Source organism: Mesoplodon bidens (assembly GCF_964165515.1).
Source record: "Mesoplodon bidens genome assembly, chromosome: 4".
NCBI lineage: Eukaryota > Metazoa > Chordata > Mammalia > Artiodactyla > Ziphiidae > Mesoplodon > Mesoplodon bidens.
The window spans coordinates 65,520,211-65,548,155 of NC_138160.1; the positions used below are offsets into that span (position 1 = coordinate 65,520,211).

General features: G+C 37.4%; 1 protein-coding gene across 1 annotated transcript in view; it reads left to right on the forward strand.

Annotated features, from left to right (window-relative positions):
* MSH3 (mutS homolog 3) overlaps positions 1 to 27,945 on the forward strand; it is a gene marked incomplete at its 5' end in the record, with an annotated part of 184,857 nt that overhangs the window by 76,544 nt on the left and 80,368 nt on the right. The window contains 3 exon segments of the mRNA XM_081231819.1: positions 11,521 to 11,653; positions 25,611 to 25,798; positions 26,525 to 26,693. Coding sequence (XP_081087945.1) covers positions 11,521 to 11,653; positions 25,611 to 25,798; positions 26,525 to 26,693 — 490 coding nt within the window.

The window sequence follows — 27,945 nt, forward strand, 5'->3', positions numbered from 1 at the left end:
AGTTTATTTTTCGGAGAAAAACTTCTTGATTTTAAAAGAACCTTAGGGGCTTCCCTGGTGGCGCAGTGGTTGAGAGTCCGCCTGCCGATGCAGGGGACACGGGTTCGTGCCCCGGTCTGGGAAGATCCCACATGCCGCAGAGCGGCTGGGCCCGTGAGCCATGGCTGCTGAGCCTGCGCGTCCGGAGCCTGTGCTCTGCAGGGGGAGAGGCCACAACAGTAAGAGGCCCGCCTACCGCAAAAAAAAAAAAAAAAAGAACCTTAGAAGCAGTTTTCTTTCTTGTGATTCCTTGTTTTAGTGCCACAGAATTGGTTCTGAGAAATCATTTCTTCTCTTTTAGTGGAATAATTGCTTGTTCAGGTATGAAAACATTGTACTTAACAGTGGAAGAAATGGTGTGGCGACATCTTGCATTCTTGTCAAACCCCTAGTGGAATTAAAATAGATAGAAGTTGATCAGAGAAAGTCATGTGACTTAGTAAGGAAGCCAGGCTGGGTGACAGGAAGGGGCTATCATCCACTTCAGGCATAGCTAGTTTTAAGTATCATGTAAAAAGGTCTAGCTCATAACTCTAAACACATCTGAGTCAGAATTTATTTGCTTAGAAATATTTGGGGTCAACGTGATTTTCATGTGGCTCTTAAAGACCATACCTGTAGAATCTGAATTACATAACTGGTGATTTAGACAGTGTATTTGTTTACTATGGCCGCCGAAACAAAAGTACCACAAACTGGGTGGCTTAAATGGCATAAATTTGTCTCACAGTTCTGGAGGCTAGAAGTCCAAGGTCAAAATGTCAGTGGGCCTGTGAGGGAGAATCTGTTCAGTGTCTCTCTCCTAGCTTCAGGTGGTTTGTTGGCAATCTTTGGTGTTACTTGGCTTGGAGATGTGTTGTCTTTTATCTCTGCCTTTATGTTCACATAGTATTCTCCCTGCGTGCATTTCTCTTCATGTGGCATTCTTTTAATAAGAATATAGTCAAATTGGATTAGGGGCCTACCCTATTCTAGTATGACCTCATCTTAACTAATTACATCTAGAATAACCCTATTTCCAAGTAAGGTCACATTCTGAGGTACAGAGGTCTTCAGCATATATTTTTTGGGGGAAACAGTTCAGTCCATAACAGATAGGCTTAATTATTTCATATCTTTCCTCCTCTTGGCATGGGCAGATCAAATGTACACATCTCTGGAATGGAAACAAGTGTTTTGATGATTATTTAAATGTATCACACATTTATTCAATATTTGTAGTGAGGTTGTAAAGAACACTGAATTTTGTCAATTGCAAGCATTACGCAATTTTGCTCCCATAGTACAGTATTCTGAAAAATCTTTCATCTCCTTTACCTTTGAAAAACATTCTGGATTGTATCTGTCCAGGTGAAGGTATTTATGCAAAATGTTAGATTAATTTTAGGGATGAAAAGGAAACATATTTTTTTAAAAAAAGAAAGGGAAATGTTTTGGTAGAAAGGAGCAGACGTCCAAATCTAAGAGTTGAGGAAAGAAGAGTAGCCAAGGTGGGAAGAGGGAAGTGCTGAGGCTTGAGAGGTGAGGTCTGTTCCTCTGTAAACTAGTCTCTATGTGGGAGGAAGCAGAAGATGAAAACTCAAGAGGATCATATGAGTGGAAAGAAAATGGCAGAAAGGGAAACCAGGGTCTAACTGTGCTGCATTTTTCTTCTGTGTTATCTCTGTTCTTTCAGCTATCCTCAGAGCTGGTTACTGCTTCTATTTTGTAGATGAGAAAAACTGACACTTAGGTTCATTAACCGAGATCATCCAGCAAAGCACATACGGCCATGTCTGAAAGCACAGTTTTGGAGTTAATGAGACACTTGAGCTTGAGTTCTGATTCCCTCATTCAGTTGTGTCACTTGGGTCAAGTTATGAACTTTTGTACACCTCAGTTTCTTTACCTGTAAAATGGGAATTGCATTACTTACCCCATAGTGGTGTTGTGAGGACCAAATAAGATGGTACATATAAAGGATTACTGTGGTTCCTGGCATCAGTTGTGCAGTCAAGAAGATAGCTGTGAGCTTTGTGATACCAAAAAATTGTAAGCAACCTAGTTATTAGGGGAATGGAAAAATAGTTATCTGGTCATACATTAGAATATTATATGGCAGTTAAAATGAATGACTCAAGTCTACATGTTTCAATGTGGATAAATCTCATAAAAACAACGTTATAAAAGAATACATAGGACTTCCCTGGTGGCGCAGTGGTTGAGAGTCCGCCTGCCGACGCAGGGGACACGGGTTCATGCCCCGGTCTGGGAAGATCCCACATGCCGCGGAGCGGCTGGGCCCGTGAGCCATGGCCGCTGAGCCTGCGTGTCCGGAGCCTGTGCTCCGCAACGGGAGAGGCCAGAACAGTGAGAGGCCCACGTACCACTAAAAAAAAAAAAAAAAAAAAAAAAGAATACATAGAGCACAATAACCATTTATCTGAATTTTGTAACACATTTGTGTTGTTTAGGGGTTCAGACATAAGTGGTAGAAATATAAAAACAGGAAGTGGAAAGGATATTTACTAACATCAGGAAAATGGTCACTTCTGGGAAGGGAGGAAAGGGAAAGAAATGCAGCTGGGGTAGTGTTTTATGTGTGTTTGCAATGTTTTATTCTTAAAAGTAAATAATATAGAGAATATACATACACACACACACTCACACACACACATATACATGAAATTTTTAAATGGTACTTCTACCACCCCTTCACCACCATCCTAATCAGGTGAAAGTGAGATTCAAACCCAAGCCCATCTCTCTGGAAAGCCCATGTTAGACTTGAGAGCATCTGTTTTCCACCACATCTTGTTTTAGAAAGATGGGAAGACAGTCATAAGATGACCTGGCTGGGGGGCTTCCAGTGGTTACAGGAAGGAGGCTGGGTGCCCATGATGTCAGTTGTCCAGTATCTGTCCTGGTCAGTTCTCCTGAATCTGGTACTTCCCTGTATTTTATCTTTTGCCTATAGCTATAGTCAGAATCGTGAGGAGAATTTTCAAGGACCACTGGTAAAGAGGTAGAGCCTTTGTGTTAGTCCCTTTTCAGAATGACGCAACTATTAGCATTTGAGGACTGTCATTGTATGTGGTTGGGCTTGGATCACAGCCTTTCTCTTTTATTTAATACTTTAACTTGACTAAGTCCTGGGAATTTAGGAAACTCAACTTTCTGTTCTGATTGACCAAGTGCACATTAACACTTAGTAGTATAAGATAGTTATTTTAAACTTATTTATTTATTTTTGGCTGTGTTGGGTCTTCGTTGCTGCTTGCATTTATTTATTTTTGGCTGTGTTGGGTCTTCGTTGCTGCTTGCGGGCTTACCCTAGTTGTGGTGAGCGGAGGCTACTCTTTGTTGTGGTGCATGAGCTTCTCACTGCATTGGCTTCTTTTGCTGTGGAGCATGGACTCTGGGCGCACCGGCTTCAGTAGTTGTGGCACGCAGGCTCAGTAGTTGTGGCTCGCAGGCTCTAGAGTGCAGGCTCAGTAGTTGTGGCGCATGGGCTTAGTAGCTCCGTGGCATGTGGGATCTTCCTGGACCAGAGATCGAACCCATGTCCCTTGCATTGGCAGGCAGATTCTTAGCCACTGTGCCACCAGGGAAGTCCCAGATAGTTATTATTAATTTTGTATTATTTAGTGTCAATGACAGTGTTCCTACTCTCAAGGAGTTTCTAATCTAATTTGGTCAAGGTGTAATCTAGTGAGAAGTAGATGCAAGTGATGGAAGCTTTTATACCTAAAATAAAATGCTTGTGACTCACTGTATTGCTCAATAACGTAATTAGAACAAATGAAGAATACTTTTATAATTCAAGTTAGATTTTTATAAAACTGCTTAAGAGAATTAAGCATGCTAAGTTTATTATTGGCATTTAAATCACACCAATATTTAAGCAAATTGAAAATTGTTGGTTTTAGGAAATAGGTCCTTGACTAGATTTTTGTGTAATTTTCTAAAGTACATTTTAGTGATAGTTAATTTTCTTGAATAGTTAATTTTCTTGAATAATTAAATGACTTTTATTTTGGTAAACCCATATGTTTAGAGTATTAATATTTGTATGTCTAATTTATAGCCCTGGCCTAAATGACAAAGTAATAGAATATTATATATTTGCTCCACTTAACATTTAGTTTATATTAGCAAAGCTAAATGCCATTTTAACTCTCTGGAACTTCCTGTAATTAACTACACGAGGAGGCCCTATTTATTCTTTGTGGTTTCCCATGTTCCATGAGCCTGCCAACAGATGTTCACCTGCGGTGACGCTGCTCTTACTCAGCCCAGTGAGACACACTACTTCTCATAAATGGGAAGGAAGAGTGGTGGGTGAAACAGAACTGGGAGCTGTGACTGATTGATGTTGATGCCACGCCTCTTTTCCTTTGCTGTGTGGATGCGAGCGAGAGCAGAGAAGGGGACTGCTGCCACCAAGAAAAAAGTGACCCTAAATGCCTCTTACCCAAATGTCTGCCCTGTTATTGCATATGGATTAACCAGCATCTTTTGGGATGCAGTCTATTCAGGAACCTTTAGCTGGTCTCTGCTTTGTTCTATAGTTGCCAAGTTTCCAAGAATTCTTAACCACAGGCCCACCTTCACTCAGGTTTGTTATTCTGATTTGTTTTATCTCTGTGGTCTGGCAATTTCTAAGTTGTGAAATTTATTTAAAATTGTCCCATTGTGCGTTATGGTTCCTGGCGAAGGCAAATACAGGTCCTCCCTGAAGGGATACACTCTCATCTAGGCCTCCTAGGAATCTCAAAGAGCAAGTTCTGCTGTAAGCTCATAAACCGTAATTACAAAAGACGTGGAGAAACAAGTAATCGTGAGTTGAGTCAGCAGAAATTATAAACAGTAGACTTAGAATCCCAAGACTTTCAAATAAGGGGATTATAAAGATAAATATTGAACCACCAAGTTAAAAGAAACACAAAAGATAATAAAAACATAAGCACAGAACAAAAATACCATCAAAAGAGGTCAGGCTGATTTTTTAAGAAGAAGTACATACAACTTTTAGAAACTGTGGGTGGGTTAGACCAGAATAGATGCAATATCTGAAATCCAAGATGATATCTGAAGAAATTACCTAGAGTGTAGCACAGAGAGACAGTGTGATCAGAGATAGAAGAGATTGAAAGACAAATCAAGTCTAACATAATCCTCATCAGATTTCCAGTAGAAGAAAATGAGAATAGGAAAAGAGAGACAATATTCAAAGAGATAGAAGATGAGAGTTTCTCATATTTCATGAAAGATGTGACTCCTTAGGTTTAGAAAGCACAGTTGAATCAAAGGGCAATTGAAAACAAACAAGAAACCCACATTTTGCTAAATCATGATGAAACTACACATGACACTGAATCAGAGATAAAAATCCTATAGAGAGCAAGAGAGCAAAGAAGGATCACCTGTAAAGTAATGGAAATTATATAACTGATTTGATTTCTAATTTCTCTACCTGTTCTGTTCTTCATCTGCTTTCTTTTGACAATGTCTTTTGAATTTATTGAGTATTTTTTATCATTCAGCCCCACACCCCACAAAGCTTGGTAGTTTTTATGTCTCTTCCTGTTGTCTGTTGTTTCTATTGATTCTTACTCATCTCATTTCTTTTTATGCTTGAATGCTGGTTATATTACTTAGAAATTTTATTTTTAAGAATAAAGTGAGAGAGCAGCACTATTTACAATAGCCAAGACATGGAAACAACCCAAGTGCCCATCATCAGACAATTGGCTTAAGAAGATGTGGTATATATATATGCAATGGAATATTACTCAGCCATAAAAAAGAGTGAAATAATGCCATTTGCAGCAATATGATTGGACCTAGGGAATATTATACTTAGTGAAAGTCAGAGAAAGACAAATACTATATGGTATCACTTATATGTGGAATCTAAAGATAATACAAATAAATCTATATATAAAGCAGAAACAGACTCACAAACATAGAAAAAAACTTATGGTTAACAAAGGGGAAGGGGAGGGAGGGAGGGAGGGACAAATTAGGAGTATGAGATTAACAGATACAAACTACTATACATAAAAATAGATAAACTGTATTGCAAAGGGAATTATATTCAATACCTTATAATAACTTATAATGGAATATAATCTGAAAAAATGAAACACTTTGCTCTACATCTGAAATTAACACAATATGGTAAATCAACTATACTCCAATATAAATAAATAAATAAATAAATAAATAACACGAGAGCTAAGATGAAGGTGTCTTTTCCCAAAGAAGATTTTCATTTGCTTCTGCCAGATTCTCAGTGATACTTCCAGTCTGGGACATCTTAATTCAAGTTCAGTGTTTGACGTGTTTCAGTTCATCCAAATGATGCTCACCTACTCTACAAGTTTACCCTTACTATGAGGCCAGCTTATTTTTACAGCAGATTCTTCTGGCATATGTTTTTAGTGCAAAAGTGGTTTTGACTGCTGGATTATTTCTTTGGGTTCTTGCTTTCTTTTAGATTTTAGTATAGATTTTCCTTAAATTTTGTTAGTCTTTTGATGCTTTCATGAACGTATTTTATGTTTTGTTTGGCTTTTTGAATTGTCCTCAGTGGGAGGGATGGTCTGAAAATACCCATTCCCATTATCATCAAAAACAGAAATCATATTCATGCTCTTTTCAAAGACTCAGATTTGTGACCTGAACCAATAATGGAAGGTAGCTGTCAGAAAATTGTTCTGTTTAATATTCTGAAAAGGGTGAATTGTCTCTTGGTAAAATGCTGCCTCATTTGAACATGAGTAATAAAAATCCTTAAAAACTTGGGTGATTTACAATTTGCAACAAAGTAAATATTGAGAATAGCTCTTTAGAATGTAATTTCATAAATAAAATAAACTCTTTCATGATCTATAAGGTTTTGAGCATGATATTTGCACTCTCCATCTTCTGTTTTTGCAATTGGTGCTTTATAAGCACTCAGTAATTGTTCATTGAATGAATGAGTGAATAGTGTATGTGAAAGGCAAAGCTAGGTGGGTTCAAATAATGATGGTTAGGCCCTAGGAGAAGGCCTGTGATTCATGTTTCTACCAGAAAGTTGTTTAGGTAGTTGGTTTAGCCGTATCGCATGAGTAATGTGTTAATGTCTGAATTTAATTTACGCATTTTATATCATCTGTGTTTAGAGCTAACCTTTCAGTAAAAAATCAGAACAAACAACAACAACAAAAAACCTCTCCCCAGTAGTTTATTTCTTTCCTCCCCAAATAACCTGATGTTAGAATTATAGAGGCATCTCCACAAATAGCAACCAGCAGGTACAGACTGATCACATGTCCTTACTATGGCAGTAGCTATAGGTGATACACTGTGTTTCTGAGTGACAGCCACATACAACAGATATTAACGTCATCACTCAGTTCATTTTCAAACGTGAAGGACTCCAGCGACACCCACATTTACTCGTTGGATCTTTGGTGGTAAAGAAGAATATTTGTCATCCCCAGGACCTCACATTCATTGTTTTTTGTCATATGGAATGAAATGAATGACTCAGGTGTCCTCTTTTCATTTGTTTAGAATGTATCATGTGGTACGATCAACTGTAGAATACCACAGGGCATCTTGGAATAATATCTTTATCCTCATTTAATTGACAGTGCTATTTCCTGTTTTGTTGATCTCTCTCATTGACTGTACCAAAATAATTGTTTTCTGTTCTGGTGGTCTGACCTATTATTTTATTACGGTTATTTAGAAAGTCTTATACCTGCTAATTAAAGAACAGTTCTAAGATATACCATTTTATTTCAAAAACTTGATTAGAAGTCATTTTTTATTGATTTGCATTCTGATCTGCTTATAGGAGATAAAAGTGGAAGTATAGCTGCCCCAGTGATGAGAAATTCGTGGTGGTAAACAGTGCCTCACCCTCTCCCCGTCTCCCCCTCTCCCTGCCCGTGTTAGACATCTGTAGTTGGTTATGGCGTTCTTTCTCAATGTACCTGCTAACCAATCTTAGCACAGTACTTCAGGTCACTACTACCAGTCAGATGTAGCACTTGAGGTGCCAGAACTAGCCTTCCTTGTGTAATCCTTTCCTGTTCACTTTGCACAAAACACCTTTTTGCATATCTATGCCTAAAGGCTTGTCTACACATAGTTATTTCCAAGCTTATGTTTTGGGTGCTGTTTCTCCCTCCCCTGAGCTGTTCTCTGTGATGCCTACCAAACAAATTTCATAACCAAATAAAGATCTCTGTAATAATAGTGGTGGTAACAACTAACATGTATTGAGTAGTTACTATGTACCAGGCACTGTGCTAAGTGCTTAATGTGTGTTATTTCATTGAATTCTTGTAACAACTCTATGAGTTAGGGACCATTATTATTTCCATTTTATAGATGGAGAAAATAGGGCAAGTCTAAATTACTGGTAAATGGAAGAGCCTGGATTTGAACTGAGGTCATTTACGTTTTCAGCCCAAATTCTTAACCTCTGAGCTGTTACCTCCCTAACAAGTGAAGGCTGGGTTAATGTGAAAGTGATTCATAGTGAACGGGCTTTTGTCCGGGCTGTCACAAGGCTAAAAAAAGCTACTACCTTTCTATTTTCCAAGAAAGTATTTTTTTAAAAGTCTTTTGGAAGACTTCATAAATATGATTTAGGTTTTTATTAACCTCTTTTGCTTTTATCTTTCCATACTTCAGACAACCTTTATAATTTTTGAGGGAGTAGCTATCTGGCTGTCTTTTATACATTCACAGATGGCATTATTTTATCTGTCCTCGTACCATCTGCAGCATCAACTTAGTCTGTTTCAATTGGTGTCATCTTTCATTTGTGCAGGAGTGAGTTATTAAAATAAAACTTTATATTTGTATAGCATTTGGGGTAAACGTTGTGATAAAATAAATCAATGTTTTACCCTAACAATCTTACGCAAAGAAAATTTAATTTTTTATTTTTTCACCTCATCTTGATTTATTTTATATGTAGTCTTTGAAATTCAGTTGACTCAAATTCAACAGCTACTTATTGAGCACGTATCGTGATCTCAGAACTATGGGACTGAAGAAATGATCCCCATTCTCACCAAGCTTACTGTCTAGCGGTAAAGATAGTAGAGAAGTAAATACAGTTGTAAGTTCCACTATGGAAAGAAAACAGAGGGTTGTATGGAAAAGGATGGCAAAGGATGAAATATAGTCTAGTGAGTCTAGAAAGCCCTTTCAGAGGAAGGGTGAGAAGGAGTTTGCCAAAGTGGAAGCTGGTAGGCAGTAGGAAAGGGGAAAGGAGTCTTCAAGGCAGAGTGAGGAGCAGATGATAAAGCCCTGATGTCAGAGAACTTGGAGTGACCGAGATGTTGGGAGAAGTTCAGTCCAGCTGGAACTTAGAGTGAAAGGAAGAGAGTGACAGGTGATCTGAGATGAGACTTGCGAGGTAAGCAGGGATCAGTTGTCTTATAGGTCAGTTAAGGATTCTGGATTTGAATCTAAGATTAAAGGCAGGTCATTGATGAGCTTAAGGCAGAGGTGTGGCACGAACAGGTTTGGGTTCTAGGAAGACCACTTGGGCTACAGTGTGGAGAATGGATTGGAAAAAGGGACAGAAGTGCGCATGGGGTGGAAAGTTAGGAGGCTGATTTGGTAGAACATTTCTCTTTGTGAGAAATGATTTTTACTTAGACTAGGGTAGTGGCAGTAGACATGGAAAGAACTGAATAGATTTAAGAGGCCATCCCATTGAGAATGGAAGAATCAGCCTGGGTGTCTACAAAGCTCTAGCTTGTTCTATTTTGTCATGCTAAACCAAATGCCTGTTCTACATAGCAGAGGATGAGCCAGAGAAAAAATGGAACAAAAATGAGACCTGGGGACTTCCCTGGTCGTCCAGTGGTTAAGACTCTGGGCTCCCAATGCAGTGGGCCCGGGTTTGATCCCTAGTCAGGGAACTAAAGATCCCGCGTGCCGCAACTAAGACCCGGTGTAGCCAAATAAATATTTTTTTGAAAAATGAGACCTGAAGTTAGTATCCTGTTTTGTGAACAGGCATGACTTCACAGGATAGTTATAAGGATAACAAAGATAAAAGCACTCAATTAATTGTGAAATACTCAATAGTTATCTAGTCAGGATTCTGATATAAGGTTTGCCCTTCACATCAGTGTATATGATATCAACAGAACTTTGATAGATGTGTATTCAACAGCTAATGGCCCCATTTCCCCCCAAATGTCAGTTCATTCTTTCATTTGCTTGCTTGTTTGTTCATTCATTGATCCAAAAAGCATTTACTAAAGGCCCGTTTTCTACTAGATATGTTTACTTATTGCAGTCTTTTCACATATGGCCATCATACCTAGTGTAGGCCTTTGACGTGTATAGGTGCTGGATGGGCCTTATCTCATTTAGGACACATTTCGTCAGGTTTCCATGTTGAGTTGACAGAGTCTCACCATTTCTCCCCAAGTGGCCCATCACTTTGGGTGTAGCCATTCATAAAATCCTGCAGCCCTGGCCTCCCATGTCTCCTGATGTTTTTCCTCTGCACTTTCCTTTTTGTTTTTTTGGCTGTCCTGTATGGCATGCGGGATCTTAGTTCCCTGACCAGGGATCGAAACCCGTGCCCCCTGCAGTGGAAGCGTGGAGTCTTAACCACTGGACCGCCAGGGAAGTCCCATCCTCTGCACTTTCTATTGCTGCTCCCAGTCTTTGCCCAGGCTCAGTGTGCCTAGTCCCATTTCAGTCGAACACTTGATCAATTCAACCACCACCACCAAGTATTCTCTCAAAAAAGTTGGTTAGCTGAAAGAATTGCTTTTTGATTGAGATGGTCCATCCTTTCAGTCAGAGTAGGAAATTCATTTGCCCACTGTAGACCCATTTTATTAGCCAGGTAATACAAGCAATGGTAGCAAGTAAATTTTCAATCTCAGTTGTTTAAATACAATACAAGTTTATTTTTTGCTAATGAAACGTTCATTTGGTAGCAGATGTGGGAGTGGGGGATTTTCTGCTCTACTCACACACCCATGCTGATGGAGTCAGCAGGTGAGGGGCTCACAGAATTGCCCTGGACTCAACATCCAGTTGGCAAAGGGGGAAAGAGTGAATGTGAAAGATCACAGGAGGTTTTATGGGCCAGGGCTAAAAGTGGCGTAATCATTCCTACCCACATTTCACTGGCTAGAACTTGGGTACACGGCCATACCTCACTGCAGGGGAGGCTGGGAAGTGTAGTCTGTGCGTTTGCTCTGGAGGAAGGAAAACGTAAGGAGCCAGTCTCTGCTGGCTAGTTAATGAATAGCCATCTAGTTAATGACTTTCCTTGTCTGGTACCTGCTCTTCGATTTCGATGATAAGGGGCAGAGAAGGGCCAGAGGTATGGAGGAAGAGTCTCCTTTGTTCTTTTCTGAGTGGCTGCTCTCTCACAGTGCTGGGCATTAGAGTGGGAAATGTCTGCAGTCTGAGTTTCTAACATATCTGATAATTGCCATTACTCTGTTCTCACAGGGAGATAAATGCTCGACTTGATGCTGTATCTGAAGTTCTCCATTCAGAATCCAGTGTGTTTGGCCAGATAGAAAATCATCTACGTAAATTGCCTGACATTGAAAGAGGACTCTGTAGCATTTATCACAAAAAAGTAAGTGTGACAGAAATCGAATCTTTTAAAACTGATAATGTTCTTCAGGTTGAGGTGCAAATGGGAAACATCTCAGAGCTTTATTTTTATTTTATTTTGTAAAATCTTGCAGATAACATGAGAGAATCCTTAGAGATTTTAATTGCACAAACTGAGATTATTCCAGTTTTTGCACTGTAAATAGTAAAAGTTTGCCCACTTTTGCTAACTATAGCAATACATAGAGGCCCTTCTGTTATAATACAGGATGTTCTCCTGTTTCAACCTCAAAGTATGGACCATCATCAAAATAGGAAATTTACTTAGACCGTCTACGTTTAGAAAGAGGTGCCTTATTTCTTTTGACCTCAGAACAACTTCTTATTTGACTTAACCAAAGGAGAAATCTGCTAGTAAAATATTTGTGGTGGTATTAATATGCAGACAAGTTTGGATATTGAGGATAAGTAAAAAGCATTCCTTTGATTTTCATCACTTAAGCTTTACAGTTTGTCATAACAGTAACAAGTGAGGTTTGTTAGAGAAATAATTTGCCTTATCTTCAAAATATGCCTAAAATTTTTAAAAATTTTCAGTTGTATTTATAATTGTTTAACTTTTTATAGTGTCTTACCTACTGCAGAAGTCACTCACATACATTAGACTCTTTGTTCCTTGTAAAAAAAAATTTGGTGAGGTTGAGAAGGTTTAGCACCTTCTTACTGGTGGGAAATTATGTATATTGCTGTCTTTATATAATGCTACAACAGCTTGCATTACCTTGACTAAATGATGATGCTAAGAAGAGGGTTAGTAACTTGTTACTAAGTGACAGAATTCATATTTAAATGAGGGTCCTTGATTGGGTTTTAGTGGCTTACATTTTTGGACATTACCATTTTTGATGTAGTAGCAGTTTTGAATACCATTGCATTTTTTTCCCTGGTTGTCCCTACATAAGCAAATTTTATTTTTTGCCCAAATGTAAACCCTTGCCAATTTAATAATTTTATTGTAGAACTTTTTTTATGTGCCCAAACTTTAGTTGTGACCAATTTTTCACGAGTCTTTACTTTTTTTAGGCCTTTTCCCCCACAAAGTTTTACTAGAATAATAACTACTGCTTCCAAGAATACTTGCAGTGCCCAAGAGGACTTACGTAACTGTTCCATATGCTTCAGCTACATTTGAAAAGAAAGAACAAGTTGAAATTGGGAAATACTAATCCCTAGGGGAAAAATGTGTCCATTGGTTATGGGGTTGGCGGCATCTGTTGTACCATTGCTTGGTGCACTGTGTTGTTGTTTTGCTGCCAATAGTAGAGGCTGCCCTGGTAGTTGAAAGTCTTATGGTTGACTCTTTTGAGATTACAGAATGGATGTCAAACCATTTGTTACTTTGTTTTCGACCTTGACCCAGTGGCTGACAATCAGGGCTTATAACCGTTCGTCAAGCAACAGATCTCCAAACACATTGCCTTCACTACTTGAAAGGATTCACTGACAGATGTTAGAGGTTTTTGTTTTTCTCAAAAGAAAATAGGAGCAAAGCTGAAAAAATTATCAATTGCTAATCAGAAGAGCTGAATCAAAGTATCCACGGCATCAAAATGGATGCTGTGATTTCTGTTATGCCTTCCTGCCTCTCTTTAAACTGTACTTTAATATTTGCATTTCATAAAGTTTGTGTACTTAGAAAAGTTTTAAAACTCTGGTAAATGTCAGAATCTAGTTCTTTTTTAAATTGAGGTATAATTGATAAACAACGTTATTTTAGTTTCAGGTATCAATATATAACATAAGGATTCGATGTGTGTATATATATATATATATATATATATATATATATATATATATATATATATATTGCAGAATGATCACCACAGTAAGTCTGGTTAACATCCTTTACCATTGCATAGTTACAAAGTTTTTTTTGTTTTCTCTTGATGAGAACTTTTAAGATCTACTCTCTTAGCAACTTACAAATACTTTTCGACCATCTTCACTCATTTTGCCCACACAACCACCCCTTGCAACCACTAATGTGTGCTCTGTATCTATGAATTCGGGTTTTCTGTTTTTGTTTTTGTTTTTAGATTCCACATATGATGGAATATGATCCTTTTAAAAGTAACCAACAGGCAGAGTAGGAATGACTTTTTAGAGTTTCAAACTATACTAAAGGAACTTGTGACTCACTCAGAAGCTGTTCCTTGTTGCTGTTTTAGTGTTTACACAAGAATGTGCCTAAAGATTGATTTGAAAAGCGAAGATTAGAAATGATTTGTTAACAGACCAACTTTAGGAAGTCTGAATGCTTTAAAGCAAATTTTTGCTTTAAATTAGTTAGCTGGCTCTTGGAACATTACCATCAAACACATGTCTGTTCTTTATCATTAGATTACTCTAAATAAGCTTCTGCTGTATGCACCAAATGGTGAGTGATATCCTGGGTACAGATTGTGCCAATTATGTGAAATTCAGAAAATGGTAAGGAACACGCTTTGGATGTTGTGGAAGTGGTAGGCCTAGGCCATCTGGCTGTGTGGAAAGTGTCGTGGAATAGGCACAAATAGGTATTTTTATGATGATAATAATAGAGGATACCAAGTGGGCCGACTCTTAAATAAAATAAGCATTTCTTTTGATAGTAAGACTTCACATTTAAATCTTAGAAAATAGTGGTAGTCATAGGAATTCATATTAACTGCTCAATAACTATTTTGTAAGAAAATGATACATAAGTGCTAACGGTGGTGAATACATTTAAAGAATTATAGCACTTAGTAAATGTTGAAAGGAGAGTGTTTCCAGAATTTTGTAGGCGAGAATAGTTTCATAACTAGACTGGTAGAAGCCCAAAGCCATGTTTTCAGTACGGAGCTTAGTCTGGGGTTCTTCCAGCCCTGTGATGACCTGCCTCTGCACTTGGGCATGTGTTCTCAAGCTCTTCCACAGAGAAGGTTGCTGCCAGAAATGGGGTTGAACATGAGAGACTCCAGGAGCAACTGTTTTACCCTTATCCTCAGCTTTCTTGCAGCTCCATTGAGCCATTTTGCTTAAGAGGTTTGAGAGCAACCTGCCATGGGCACTTAGGACTTGATTGCAAGCACTTCTGGTTTTCACCTTGCTGTTGCTGACTTAAACTTTATATCATACCTGAATGTGAACCATCAATCCCCTTTTTTGCTTATCAAATTACAATAATTACAAGACATTATTATTCAGAAATTCTATTGAAAATGTTAATTTTTGCTCTTTTATTAGAATGTACTATTAAGTGACTCTAGGTCAATTCTAGGCTGTAAATTAATTCTAGGCTGCACATTTATACAAACAGTGCAGCTTCCTGTATGTATCTTTCCCAGAAAGCCATGGCCTTTCTGGAGAAAAGGTGCTTTATGATGCTTTTTTTTTTTTTTTTTTTTGCGGTACACGGGCCTCTCACTGCTGTGGCCTCTCCCGTTGCGGAGCACAGGTTCCAGACGCGCAGGCTCAGCGGCCATGGCTCACGGGCCCAGCCGTTCCACAGCATGTGGGATCTTCCTGGACCGGGGCACGAACCTGCATCCCCTGCATCGGCAGGCGGACTCTCAACCACTGCGCCACCAGGGAAGCCCTGTGATGCATTTTGAACTCAGCTTTTGTTGAGTTGGACCTAACTTTCTTTTTTTTCTTTTTGCATAATTTACTTCATTCCTTGTAGTTAATTATTATCTTTCTAAATACGTTCTTAGCATTCATCCATTTATATATATATGTGTGTATATATATATATATATATATACTATTTATGTTGTGTACTTATCATTAACTCAAACTTACATTGTCCTCTCATTTCCAGATATTTATTTTCATCAAATATTCTGTTAATTTCATTTTCTTGAGCCTTCCTACCTGATCCAACCTGGACTGGTTGCCCTGCTATACCTGTTGAGTAGCTACTTCTTAGATTCCCTTTATTTCCCTTGAATTGAATCTTCTGTTTTCTGTATTCCATGACTTCCTCTTGGTTTATTCCTTCATTTTAGTAGAGTACGTTCTCTAGAAGCATCCTGAGAAAGGGCGCTGGAAGTAAGTTTTGAAACCTAGTTGTCTGGAAATGTCTTTTTTCTTTTACTCTCACATTTGATTGGTAGTTTGGTTGGGTATAAAAATCCTAAGCTATAAATTATTTTCCTTTAGAATTTTGTGTTACTTCATTGTCTTCTTCTACTATTGTTGTTAAACAGTCTGAAGTCATACTGGTTCCTGATTCTTTGTGTTACTTTTTGTTGTTGTTGTTCTTTTTTTTCCCTCCTTCTGAAAACAGAAGGTTCTCTCTGTCTCCAGTGTTTTAAAATTTCATGATAATTTGCCGTGATTTGGTTCTGTTTTAATTCATTGTATTGGGCCCTTTCAAGCTGGCAACCAAGTTCTGGGAAATTTGGAAGTACAATTCTAAATTCAAAATTATTATTTTTTTTATTGAAGTATAGTTGATTTATAATGTGTTAATTTCTGCTGTACAACAAGGTGATTCAGATATGTGTGTGTATGTATATATATATGTATGTATATATGTACATATACACACATTCTTTTTTTAATATATTCTTTTCCATTATGGTTTATAACAGGATATTGAATATAGTTCTCTGTGCTATACAGTAGGACCTTGTTGTTTATCCGTTCCATACATAATAGCTTACATCTGCTAACCCCATCTCCCACTCCACCCCTCCCCCAACCCCCCCCTCTTGGCAACCACAAGTCTATTCTCTATGTCTGTGAGTCTGTTTCTGTTTCATAGATAGGTTCATTTGTGTCATATTTTAGATTCCACATATAAGTGATAATCATATGGTATTTGTCTTTCTCTTTCTGACTTCCTTCACTTAGTATGATAATCTCTAAGTCCATCCATGTTGCTGCAAATGGCATTATTTCATTCTTTTTTTATGGCTGAGTACTAGTCCTCTGTATATATGTAATACATCTCTGAATTATTTTTTGATGATTTCTTTCTTTCTGCAGCTCTATTATTTGAGTTGATTGAATCTTCTGGACTGATTATTGAACTTTCTTTTGTGTTTCCATCTCTTTACACTTTTGCTTTACCTTCTTGGAAATTTTATCACATTGATCTTCTGCCTCTTTTGTTGCATTTTTCATTTCTACTCTGATAGTTTAAGTTCTAAAAATTTTTGGTTGTTTTCTTGTTCTCTGAACATTTCTTTTTTTAAAAAATAGCATGCCATTCTTACTTCATGATTCACTGTTTATTTCAATACTCTTATTTCAGTATTCTCTGTTTAACTGAGGATATTGTTAACATTTTTTTTTAGAAGATTTCTTCTACCTGTATAGGCTCTATTTCTTCTAGTATTTGTTCGTCCATTAATTGATTGTTTGTTTTAGTTTTTGGATTTCATGTTAGAATTTTTAATCTGTCTGATCATTTTTAAAGAGTGGGGAACTAAAATGCTGATAGCAAGGTCTGTGTAGTTGAATGTGGCTTGCAAATTATAAGGTGAACTGTAGCGTGAACTCAGTGGTCCATTTATTGGGGGAACTCCTGGTATATGCTATCTTTAAAATTTTCCTCTTGGGCTTGTGAGATTCCCCAGGGACTCTTTCAGTTTTCTGACTGCTAATGTTCTGGGAGCTCAATGAGGACAGCTGGGAATCTCAGCATTCAGTTTGTACTCATTCCTTTAATCCCTTGCTTTTGGTGGTACTCTCATCCTTCACTGTTCCTGAAGCTGCTTCACACACCCTTTACCTTCTCCAGAGAAGAAAACTACAGTTGACCCTTGAACAGCATGGGTTTGAACTGTGTGGGTCCTCTTATAGCAGATTTGTTTCAATAAATATGTACTACAGTACTACATAATCCATGGTTGGTTGAATCCATGGATGTAGAAACACAGATATGCAGGGCTGACTGTAAAGTTATATTCAGATTTTTGACTGTGTGAAGGGTTGGCACCCCTAACCTCCACATTGTTCAAGGGTCTTATGTAGGGTAGAAAATGGTGGTTGTTTAGTAGCATATAGAGGAATAGGGGATTGAGGGATTTAATTGCTGCTTAATTCACTTTCAACCAGTTGTTTTCTCCCCTCCCAACTCCCCTACCCTCAGCTTCCACTTCCACTTTGTGCCACCAGTTCCTGAGTCTTAGGATTCTGGGTATAACTCAAGTGGGGTCCTACTTTTTCTCATAGCTGCTTAAGATTCAAATACCTTGAGGCTTCTAAGTCAATTACTGTTAGTCCATTTTCTTCGTAGCTTCTAAGGGGTTGTTGCTGTTGTTTTTTCTCCTAATTATTCTTGAGGTTTCATGACTTTTAAAACAATCTTGGTCTGTAGCTTCAAGACAGAGTGAAATTAGATGCACATGTTTAGCCCATACTCTTTATCCCAAGCTCCAAAAGTAAAAATTATTCACGTTCGAAGATGGAGTAGAAGGACGTGTGCTCACTCCCTCTTGTGAGAGCACCGGAATCACAACTAACTGCTGAACAGTCATCGACAGAAAGGCACTGGAACTCACCAAAAAACATACCCCACATTCCAAAGACAAAGGAGAAAGCACAATGAGACGGTAGGAGGGGTGCAATCACAGTAAAATCAAATCCCATTACTGCTGGGTGGGCGATTCACAAACTGGAGAACAATTATACCACAGAAGTCCACCCACTGGAGTGAAGAGTCTGAGCCCCATGTCAGCCTTCCCAACCTGGGGTCTGGCAATGGGAGGAGGAATCCCCAGAGAACTGGACTTCAGAGGCCAGTGGGATTTGATTGAAGGACTTTGACAGGACTGGGGGTCAACAGAGACTCCAATCTTGGAGGGCACACACAAAGTGGTGTGCGCACCAGGACCCAGGGGGAAGGAGCAGTGACCCCACAGGAGATTGAACCAGACCTACCTGCTAGTGTTGGAGGGTCTTCTGCAGAGGCGGGGAGTGGCTCACCGCCGGGAAAGGACACTGGTAGCAGAGGTTCTGGGAAGTACTCATTGGTATGAGCCCTCCCAGAGTCCGCCATTAGCCCCACCAGAGAGCCTGTAGCCTCCAGTGCTGGGTCACCTCAGGCCAAACAATCAACAGGGAGGGAACACAGGCCCACCCATCAGCAGACAGGCGGATTAAAGTTTTACTGAGCTCTGCCCACCAGAGCAACACACATTTCTACCCACTAGTCCCTCCCATCAGGAAGCTTGCACAGGCCTCTTAGATAGCCTCATCCACCAGAGGGCAGACAGCAGAAGCAAGAAGAACTACAGTCCTGCAGCCCACGGAATAAAAACCACAATCACAGAAAGATAGACAAAATGAAAAGGCAGAGAACTATGTACCAGATGAGAGAACAAGATAAAACCCCAGAAAAACAACTAAATGAAGTGGAGATAGGCAACTTTCCTGAAAAAGAATTCAGAATAATGATAGTGAAGATGATCCAGGACCTCGGAAAAAGAATGGAGGCAAAGATCAAGAAGATGCAAGAAATGTTTAACAAACACCTAGAAGAATTAAAGAACAAACACCTAGAAGAATTAAAGAACAAACAAACAGAGATGAACAGTACAATAACTGAAATGAAAAATGCACTAGAAGGAATCAGTAGCAGAATAACTGAGGCAGCAGAATGGATAAGTGGCCTGTAAGACAGAATGGTGGAATTCACTGCTGCAGAACAGAATAAAGGAAAATGAATGAAAAGAAATGAAGACAGCCTAAGAGACCTCTGGGACAATATTAAATTCACCAACATTCGCATTATAGGGGTCCCAGAAGGAGAAGAGAGAGAGAAATGATACGAGAAAATGTTTGAAGAGATTATAGTCGAAAACTTCCCTAAACTGGAAAAGGAAATAGCCAACCACGTCCAGGAAGCACAGTGAGTCCCAGGTAGGATAAAGCCAAGGAGAAACACACTGAGACACATAGTAATCAAATTGACAAAAATTAAAGAAAAAGAGAAATTATTAAAAACAACAAAGGAAAAACAACAAATAACACACAAGGGAACTCCCATAAGGTTAACAGCTGATTTCTCAGCAGAAACTCTGCAAGCCAGAAGGGAGTGGTACGATATATTTAAAATGATGAAAGGGAAGAACCTACAACCAAGATTACTGTACCCAGCAAGGAGCTCATTCAGATTCAGCGGAGAAATCAAAAGCTTTACAGACAAGCAAAAGCTAAGAGAATTCAGCACCAACCCCCAAACCAGCTCTACAACAAATGCTAAAGGAACGTCTCTAAGCGGGAAACACAAGAGAAGAAAAGGACCTAAAAACCAAATCCAAAATAATTATGAAAATGATAATGGGAACATACATGTCAATAATTACCTTAAATGTGAATGGATTTAAATGCCCCAACCGAAAGATACAGATGGGCTAAATGGATAGAAAAACAAGACCCATATATATGCTGTCTACAGGACACCCACTTCAGACCTAGGCACACATACAGACTGAAAGTGAGGGGATGGAAAAAGATATTCCATGCAAATGACAATCAAAAGAAACCTGGGGGCTTCCCTGGTGGCGCAGTGGTTGGGAGTCCACCTGGCGATTCAGGGGACGCGGGTTCATGCCCCGGTCCAGGAGGATCCTACATGCTGCGGAGCGGCTGGGCCCGTGAGCCATGGCTGCTGAGCCTGCGCATCCGGAGCCTGTGCTCCACAACGGGAGAGTCCACAGCAGTGAGAGGTCTGCGTACCGCCAAAAAAAAAAAAAAAGAAACCTGAAGTAGCAGTATGCAGATAAAATAGACTTTAAAATTAACAATGTTACAAGACAAGGAAGGACACTACATAATGATCAAGGGATCAATCTAAGAAGACATAACAATTGTAAATATATATGCACCCAACAAAGGAGCACCTCAATACATAAGGCAAATGCTAACAGCTATAAAAGAGGAAATTGACAGTAACACAGTAATAGTGGGGGAATTTAACACCTCACTTACACCAATGGACAGATCATCCAGACAGAAAGTTAATAAGGAAATACAAGCTTTAAATGACACAATAGAACAAATAGATTTAATTGATATTTATAGGACATCCCATCTGAAAACAGCAGATTACACTTTCTTCTCAAGTGCACACGGAACGTTCTTCAGGATAGATCACATCATGGGTCACAAATGAAGCCTCCGTGAATTTAAGAAAATTGAAATCATATCAAGCATCTTTTCTGACCACAACGCAATGAGATTAGAAATAAATTACAGGTAAAAAACCATGCAAAACGCAAACACATGGAGGCCAAACAATATGCTACTAAATAACAAAGAGATCACTGAAGAAATCAAAGAGGAAATCAAAAAATACCTAGAGAGAAATGACAACGAAAATATAACGATCCAAAGCCTATGGGATGCAGCAAAAGCAGTTCTAACGGGGAAGTTTATAGCAATACAATCCTCCCTTAAGAAACAAGAAAAATTTCAAATAAAAAATCTAACTTTACACCTAAAGGAACTAGAGAAAGAAGAATAAAAAAACCTCAGGTTAGTAGAAGGAAAGAAATCACAAAGATCAGAGCAGAAATAAATGAAATAGAGACAAAGAAAACAATAGCAAACAAAGATCAATAAAACTAGAAGTTGGTTTTTTCTTTTTTTGTGTGTGTGTGCTATGCGGGCCTCTCACTGTTGTGGCCTCTCCCGTTTCAGAGCACAGGCTCCGGACGCTCAGGCTCAGCGGCCATGGCTCACAGGCCCAGCTGTTCCGTGGCATGTGGGATCTTCCCGCACCGGGGCACAAACCCTTGTCACCTGCATCGGCAGGCGGACTCTCCACCACTGCACCTTCAGGGAAGCCCTAAAAGTTGGTTCTTTGAGAAGATAAACAAAATTGATAAACCTTTAGCCAGACTCATCAAGAAAAAGAGGGAGAGGACTAAATCTATAAAATTAGAAATGAAAAAGAAGTCAAGACAGATACCGCAGAAATACAAAGCATCCTAAGAGACTACTACAAGCAACTCTATGCCAATAAAATGGACAACCTGGAAGAAATGGACAAATTCTTAGAAAAGTATAATCTTCCAAGAGTGAACCGGGAAGAAATAGAAAATATGAACAGACCAATCACAAGTAATGAAATTGAAACTGTGATTAAAAATCTTCCAGCAAACAAAAGTCCAGGCCCAGATGGCTTCACAGGTGAATGCTATCAAACATTTAGAGAAGAGCTAACACCCATTCTTCTCAAACTCTTCCAAAAAATTGCAGAGGAAGGAACACTCCCAAACTCTTTCTATGAGGCCACCATCACCCTGATACCAAAATCAGACAAAGATATGACCAAAAAAAGAAAATTACACACCAATATCATTGATGAATATGGATGCAAAAATCCTGAATAAAATACTAGCAGACAGAATCCAACAACACATTTAAAGAATCCCAGGGATGCAAGCCTTCTTCAGTATATGCAAATTAGTTAATGTGATACACAGTGTTAACAAATTGAAGAATAAAAACCATATGATCATCTCAGTAGATGCAGAAAAAGCTTTTGACAAAATTCAACACACATTTATGATAAAAGCTCTCCAGAAAGTGGGCATTGAGGGAACCTACCTCAACATAATAAAGGCCATATACGACAAACCCACAGCAAACATCATTCTCAATGGTGAAAAACTGAAAGCATTTCCTCTAAGATCAGGAACAAGACAAGGATGTTCACTCTCGCTACTCTTACTCAACTTAGTTTTGGAAGTCCTACCCATGGCAATCAGAGAAGAAAAAGAAATAAAAGGAATATAAATTAGAAAAGAAGAAGTAAAACTGTCACTGTTTTCAGATGACATGATACTATACATAGAAAATCCTAAAGATGCCACTGGAAAATGAGTAGAGCTAATCAATGAATTTGGTAAAGTTGCAGGATATAAAATTAATGCACAGAAATCTCTTGCATTCCTGTATATTAACAAGGAAAAATTTGAAAGAGAATTTAAGAAAACAATCCCATTCACCATTACAACAAGAAGAATAAAATACCTAGGAATAAACCTACCTAAGGAGATAAAAGACCTATATTCAGAAAACTGTAACACTGATGAAAGAAATCAAAGATGACACAAACAGGTGGAGAGATATATCATGTTCTTGGATTGGAAGAATCAATATTGTGAAAATGACTGTACTACTAAAAGCAATTCACAGATTCAGTGCAATCCTTATCAAAATACCAATGGTATTTTTCACAGAAGTAGAACAAAAAATCTTACAGTTTCTATGGAAACACAAAAGACCCCGAATAGCCAAAGTGATCTTGAGAAAAAAAACGGAGCTGGAGGAATCAGACTCCCTGGCTTCAGACTATACTACAAAGCTACAGTAATCAAGACAATATGATACTGGCACAAAAACAAATATAGATCAATCGAACTGCATAGAAACCCCAGAGATAAACCCACGCACCGATGGTCAACTTATCTCTGACAAAGGAGGCAAGGATATACAATGGAGAAAAAAACAGTCTCTTCAATAAGTGGTGCTGGGAAAACTGGACAGCTACATGTAAAACAATGAAATTAGAACACTCCCGTAACACCATACACAAAAATAAACTCAAAATGGATTAAAACTTAAATGTAAGACCGGACACTGTAAAACTCTTGGAGGAAAACGTGGGAAGAACACTCTGACATAAATCACAGCTGGATCTTTTCTGACCCACCTCCCAGAGTAATGGAAATAAAAACAAAAATAAACAAATGGGATATAATGAAACTTAAAAGTTTTTGCACAGCAAACGAACCTATAAACAAGACGAAAAGACAGCCCTCAGAATGGGAGAAAATATTTGCAAACAAATCAACGGACAAAGGATTAATCTCCAAAATATATAAACAGCTCATGCAGCTCAACATCAAAAAAATAATCAACCAAATCCGAAAATGGGCAGAAGACCTAAATAGACATTTCTCCAAAGAAGACATACAGATGGCCAAGAGGCACATGAAAAGCTGCTCAACATCACTAATTATTAGAGAAATGCAAATCAAAGCTACAATGAGGTAATACCTCACACTAGTTAGAATCGACATCATCAGAAAATCTACAAACAATAAATGCTGGAGAGGGTGTGGAGAAAAGGGAACCCTCCTGCATTGTTGGTGGGAATGTAAATTGATACAGCCACTATGGAGAACAGTATGGAGGTTCCTTAAAAAACTAAAAATAGAATTACCGTATGACCCAACAATCCTACTGCTGGGCATATACCCATAGAAAACCATAATTCAAAAAGACACATGCACCTCAGTGTTCATTGCAACACTATTTATAACGGCCAGGTCATGGAAGCAACCAAAACGCCAATCGATAGACAAATGGATAAAGAAGATGTGGTACACATATACAATGGAATATTACTCAGCCAGAAAAAGGAACAAAATTGGGTCATTTGTAGAGACGTGGATGAACCTGCAGACTGTCATACAGAGTGAAGTAAGTCAGAAAGAGAAAAATAAATATTGTATATTAACGCATATATGTGGAATCTAGAAAAATGGTACAGATAAAAGAGTTTGCAATGCAGAAATAGAGACACAGATATAGAGAACAAATGTATGGACACCAAGGGGGGAAAGTGGCCGGGGTGGTGGTGGGATGAATTGGAAGACTGGGTTTGACATACGTACACTAATATGTATAAAATAGATAACTAATAAGAGCCTGATATGTAGCACAGGGAACTCCAATTCACTGTACAGTAGAAAATAACACAACATTGTAAAACAACTATACACCCCTGAAAAAATTATTCACGTTCATGTTACAAAATTACATACAACAGTATACAGGAGTGTAAAATAAAGAGTAAAAGTCTCCCTTTACCACCCTCCTGCATATCGACTACCCAGAGGTAACTAGAGAAAGTTACATGTGTACTTCCCAGAAATTTTCAATTTATACTTTTATTTCTGTAGAATAATATATATAGTTTAAAGAATCACAAATGAAATTTTACTGTGTAAATACATGTATGGTATATAGTGTAAACATATACTATGTATATTTAATATGTTGAAACTACAGAGTTCCATATCAACCTGCACATCAGTATTTACAGATGTCTAAGTTTTTTTAACTGTTTTATAGTATCACATTGAATGAGTTTTTCCTAATATCTCAATTGCTGGATACTTGTTTCTTATTCATCTTTTTAATATTATTACCAACAGTGCTACTATAAAGATTCAGATACACAGTTTTTTTTTACTACTTGTGAAAAATAATTTTAGTTAAATTCTTTAAAATGGAATTATTTAGTCAAAGGGTATATACACTTTTTATTTTAAATATATGCCAAATTGCTCTTCAGGAAAGTTATGCCTCTACTAGTAGTATATAAAAGTGTCATTTTTCACACTCTGTTACTTAGCTATTATCATACTTTAAAATCTTTGACATTCTGATGAGTGAAAAATGCTATCTTGTCATTTTAATTTGCTTATCCTAATTATATGTGACATTAATCATGTGCTTATTGGACATTTTTTTCTATGAGCTTCATATTCTGTTCGTTTAGCCACTATTATTTGGATTATTCATCTTTTCCATGTCAATTTGTAAAACTTCATATACTTGAGAGAATTTTGCCCTTTATCTCTTAAATGTTTTGCAGATATTTTCTCAGAATTATTCTTTATATTTGCGACATTGTTTACTGTATTTGTGTTATATGGTCAACATATTTTAAAATGAAAAAATACTGAACAAGTATTGGCTTTCCTATCCTTGACTCAAATTATTTTCTTTATAGCTTGAAAATATTATAAAGTACTTAAACTATTAACATTTAGGACATATCAACAAAAGCTTTATTTCAATTAACTAATTTATACAGTAAATTAAAATTTTCTTTTATTCTGATTCTACCTTTAAAACGACCACAAACTAAATTTCATTTTCACATATGTTATGCTATTTAGAAAAAATATTTCTATTTTCAGTGTTCTACACAAGAGTTCTTCCTGATTGTCAAAACCCTGTACCACCTGAAGTCAGAATTTCAAGCACTAATACCTGCTGTTAATTCCCATGTTCAGTCAGAGTTGCTCCAGACATTTATTTCAGAAATTCCTGAACTCCTCAGTCCAGTGGAGCATTACTTAAAGATTCTCAACGAACAAGCTGCCAAGTAAGTAGCAGACCCTTAGTTCTTCCTTTCTAGCAGTGAAAGTAATGTATTTGCCATTTGATGTGTGGATACTTAAGCTTCTATAGAAGTAATGAAAGAAGTTGCATGTAAAACTAGAAATGTGATCAGATACTAAAGGCTCTATATTACAGCTAGAAATAACACTTAGTGTTTAGGCAGTTCCGTCACACAGAACAAATGTGGTACTTCTCCAGGTATCAGGTGATGAAAAGATAAAGTCCAGGCCTAGCAAGTAGTAGCAGTTTATTAATCCAAAAATAGATGGCAGATGGCATCTTGTGCTTATTTGCTAGATATCCAGAGATCCTCTGCTTTATATTCAGAAACTGCAGAAGCAAAGTTATCCTCTAAGGAGTAGTCATTTTACAATTTATCCCACAAAGAACTCTAAGTATAAGAAAAAAGATTTGACAGTATTTACATTAGTGTTTATTTTCTGAATATACAACAAATGTTGAATTTCATCTCTTGGTTTCACCATGGCAATCATGAACTTGCAAAACGAAAATAATGTTAGGGTAATTTTGTCTGTCTTCAAAGAAATTAAGAAACTCACCCATAAATATTTAGTGGAAGAGCTGGAATTAAAATCTTGTTCTCCTGACTTCCCACCCTTTGGTCTTTCATTATGTTTTGAAAAATAATTGTTAATTGGTATAAGTAATATGCTTTAATATATGTATTTGCATTTTCTCATTTTTTTAGGATTGGGGATAAAACTGAATTATTCAAAGACCTTTCTCACTTCCCTTTAATAAAAAAGAGGAAGGACGAAATTCAGGAAGTTACTGACAAGATTCAAACACATTTGCAAGAAATACGAAAAATACTAAAAAATCCTTCTGCACAATATGTGACAGTATCAGGACAGGAGGTAGTATCAAACATACGTTTCCTTTACATTAGTTTTCCTCAATTGGAAAGGATATTTTAAAATGTAAATAAAAATCTGAGGATAGATGAAAGGATTATTGTTTTCTTTTTTTTTCAGATTTTCTGTTTTGTTTCTTGGAAATACATTGTAATAGCTTGTTTTGATAAGAATTTTCTTTTAATAACAGTATTTGGTTTGCTTATTTACTTTAGTCTCGGTAAAACCATGGAACTTAATGTTACATGTGTTTTAATATTATCTATTGAAATTATAGAGAACCTTGACTATCGTAAATAATAACTTTCAAGACTTCATTTACCCTAAATCCAAGAGAGAGAAGTTAGTCTTTGACTCCTGGTCTGCAGATGATGAAATGATACAAACCACCGAATGTAGTGAATAACCTACACTAATTGGATCACAAAGTGATTAAATGGCAGGGCTTCCTTTTGAAGCAGTATAGCTGCTAAAAGAACAGAAAAACAAAACTATAGCAAAAACCTACATTTAGTGGATCTTCCATAAGATTATGGTGCTGTCTAGAATGTGTTTTTTGGTATGTGTATTTCTGTTTAAAGTTTGATATTAGTATCTGAATGAGAACCAGGAATAAGTACGCTTTTTAAAGTGTACTTATATCTGTCGGTCCTATTCTAAGTCTTGAGGTGTTGCTACTTCTACATCTTATGCTTAATAAAATATAAAGATTCCAACTGAGGGAATCTGAAAAATTCTACTTTGTTAAAATAGCAAATTAGGGAATTTGTGAATAATTTCTATAGGATGAATATTTTATTCAGAATTTTTAAAAATAGATATTTTTCTAGTGGGGAAAAGCATAATTTCAAATGTTTTTAAAATATTTGGACTGCTTTATTTAGCCAAAAGTGTTGATTTGTTTGATTACTTGAATTAAGAAATTCTACAGTAAATTATAATCTTTATTAAAATGTTTATTAATGTAACAGACCAGTGATTAAGTCAGCCTGTCTTCTAGACAAAATTAAGATATTATACTAAGGCAGACATTTCATAATGCATTCCACATAGAGCTCTGTATAACAGAAAAATGACTTCACCCTACGTATACTTACTTCTCACTCTTCCCTGAACAGGCAAATACCAAATACTTAATTGTATCTCTTGGTTTCACTATATAATTATGACCTTGCAAACTGACAAGTGATCTCAGTGCCACTGTTCTGTTCTATTCGTTGAAAATGAGATGATCAAAATTGCCTGATACGTTAAT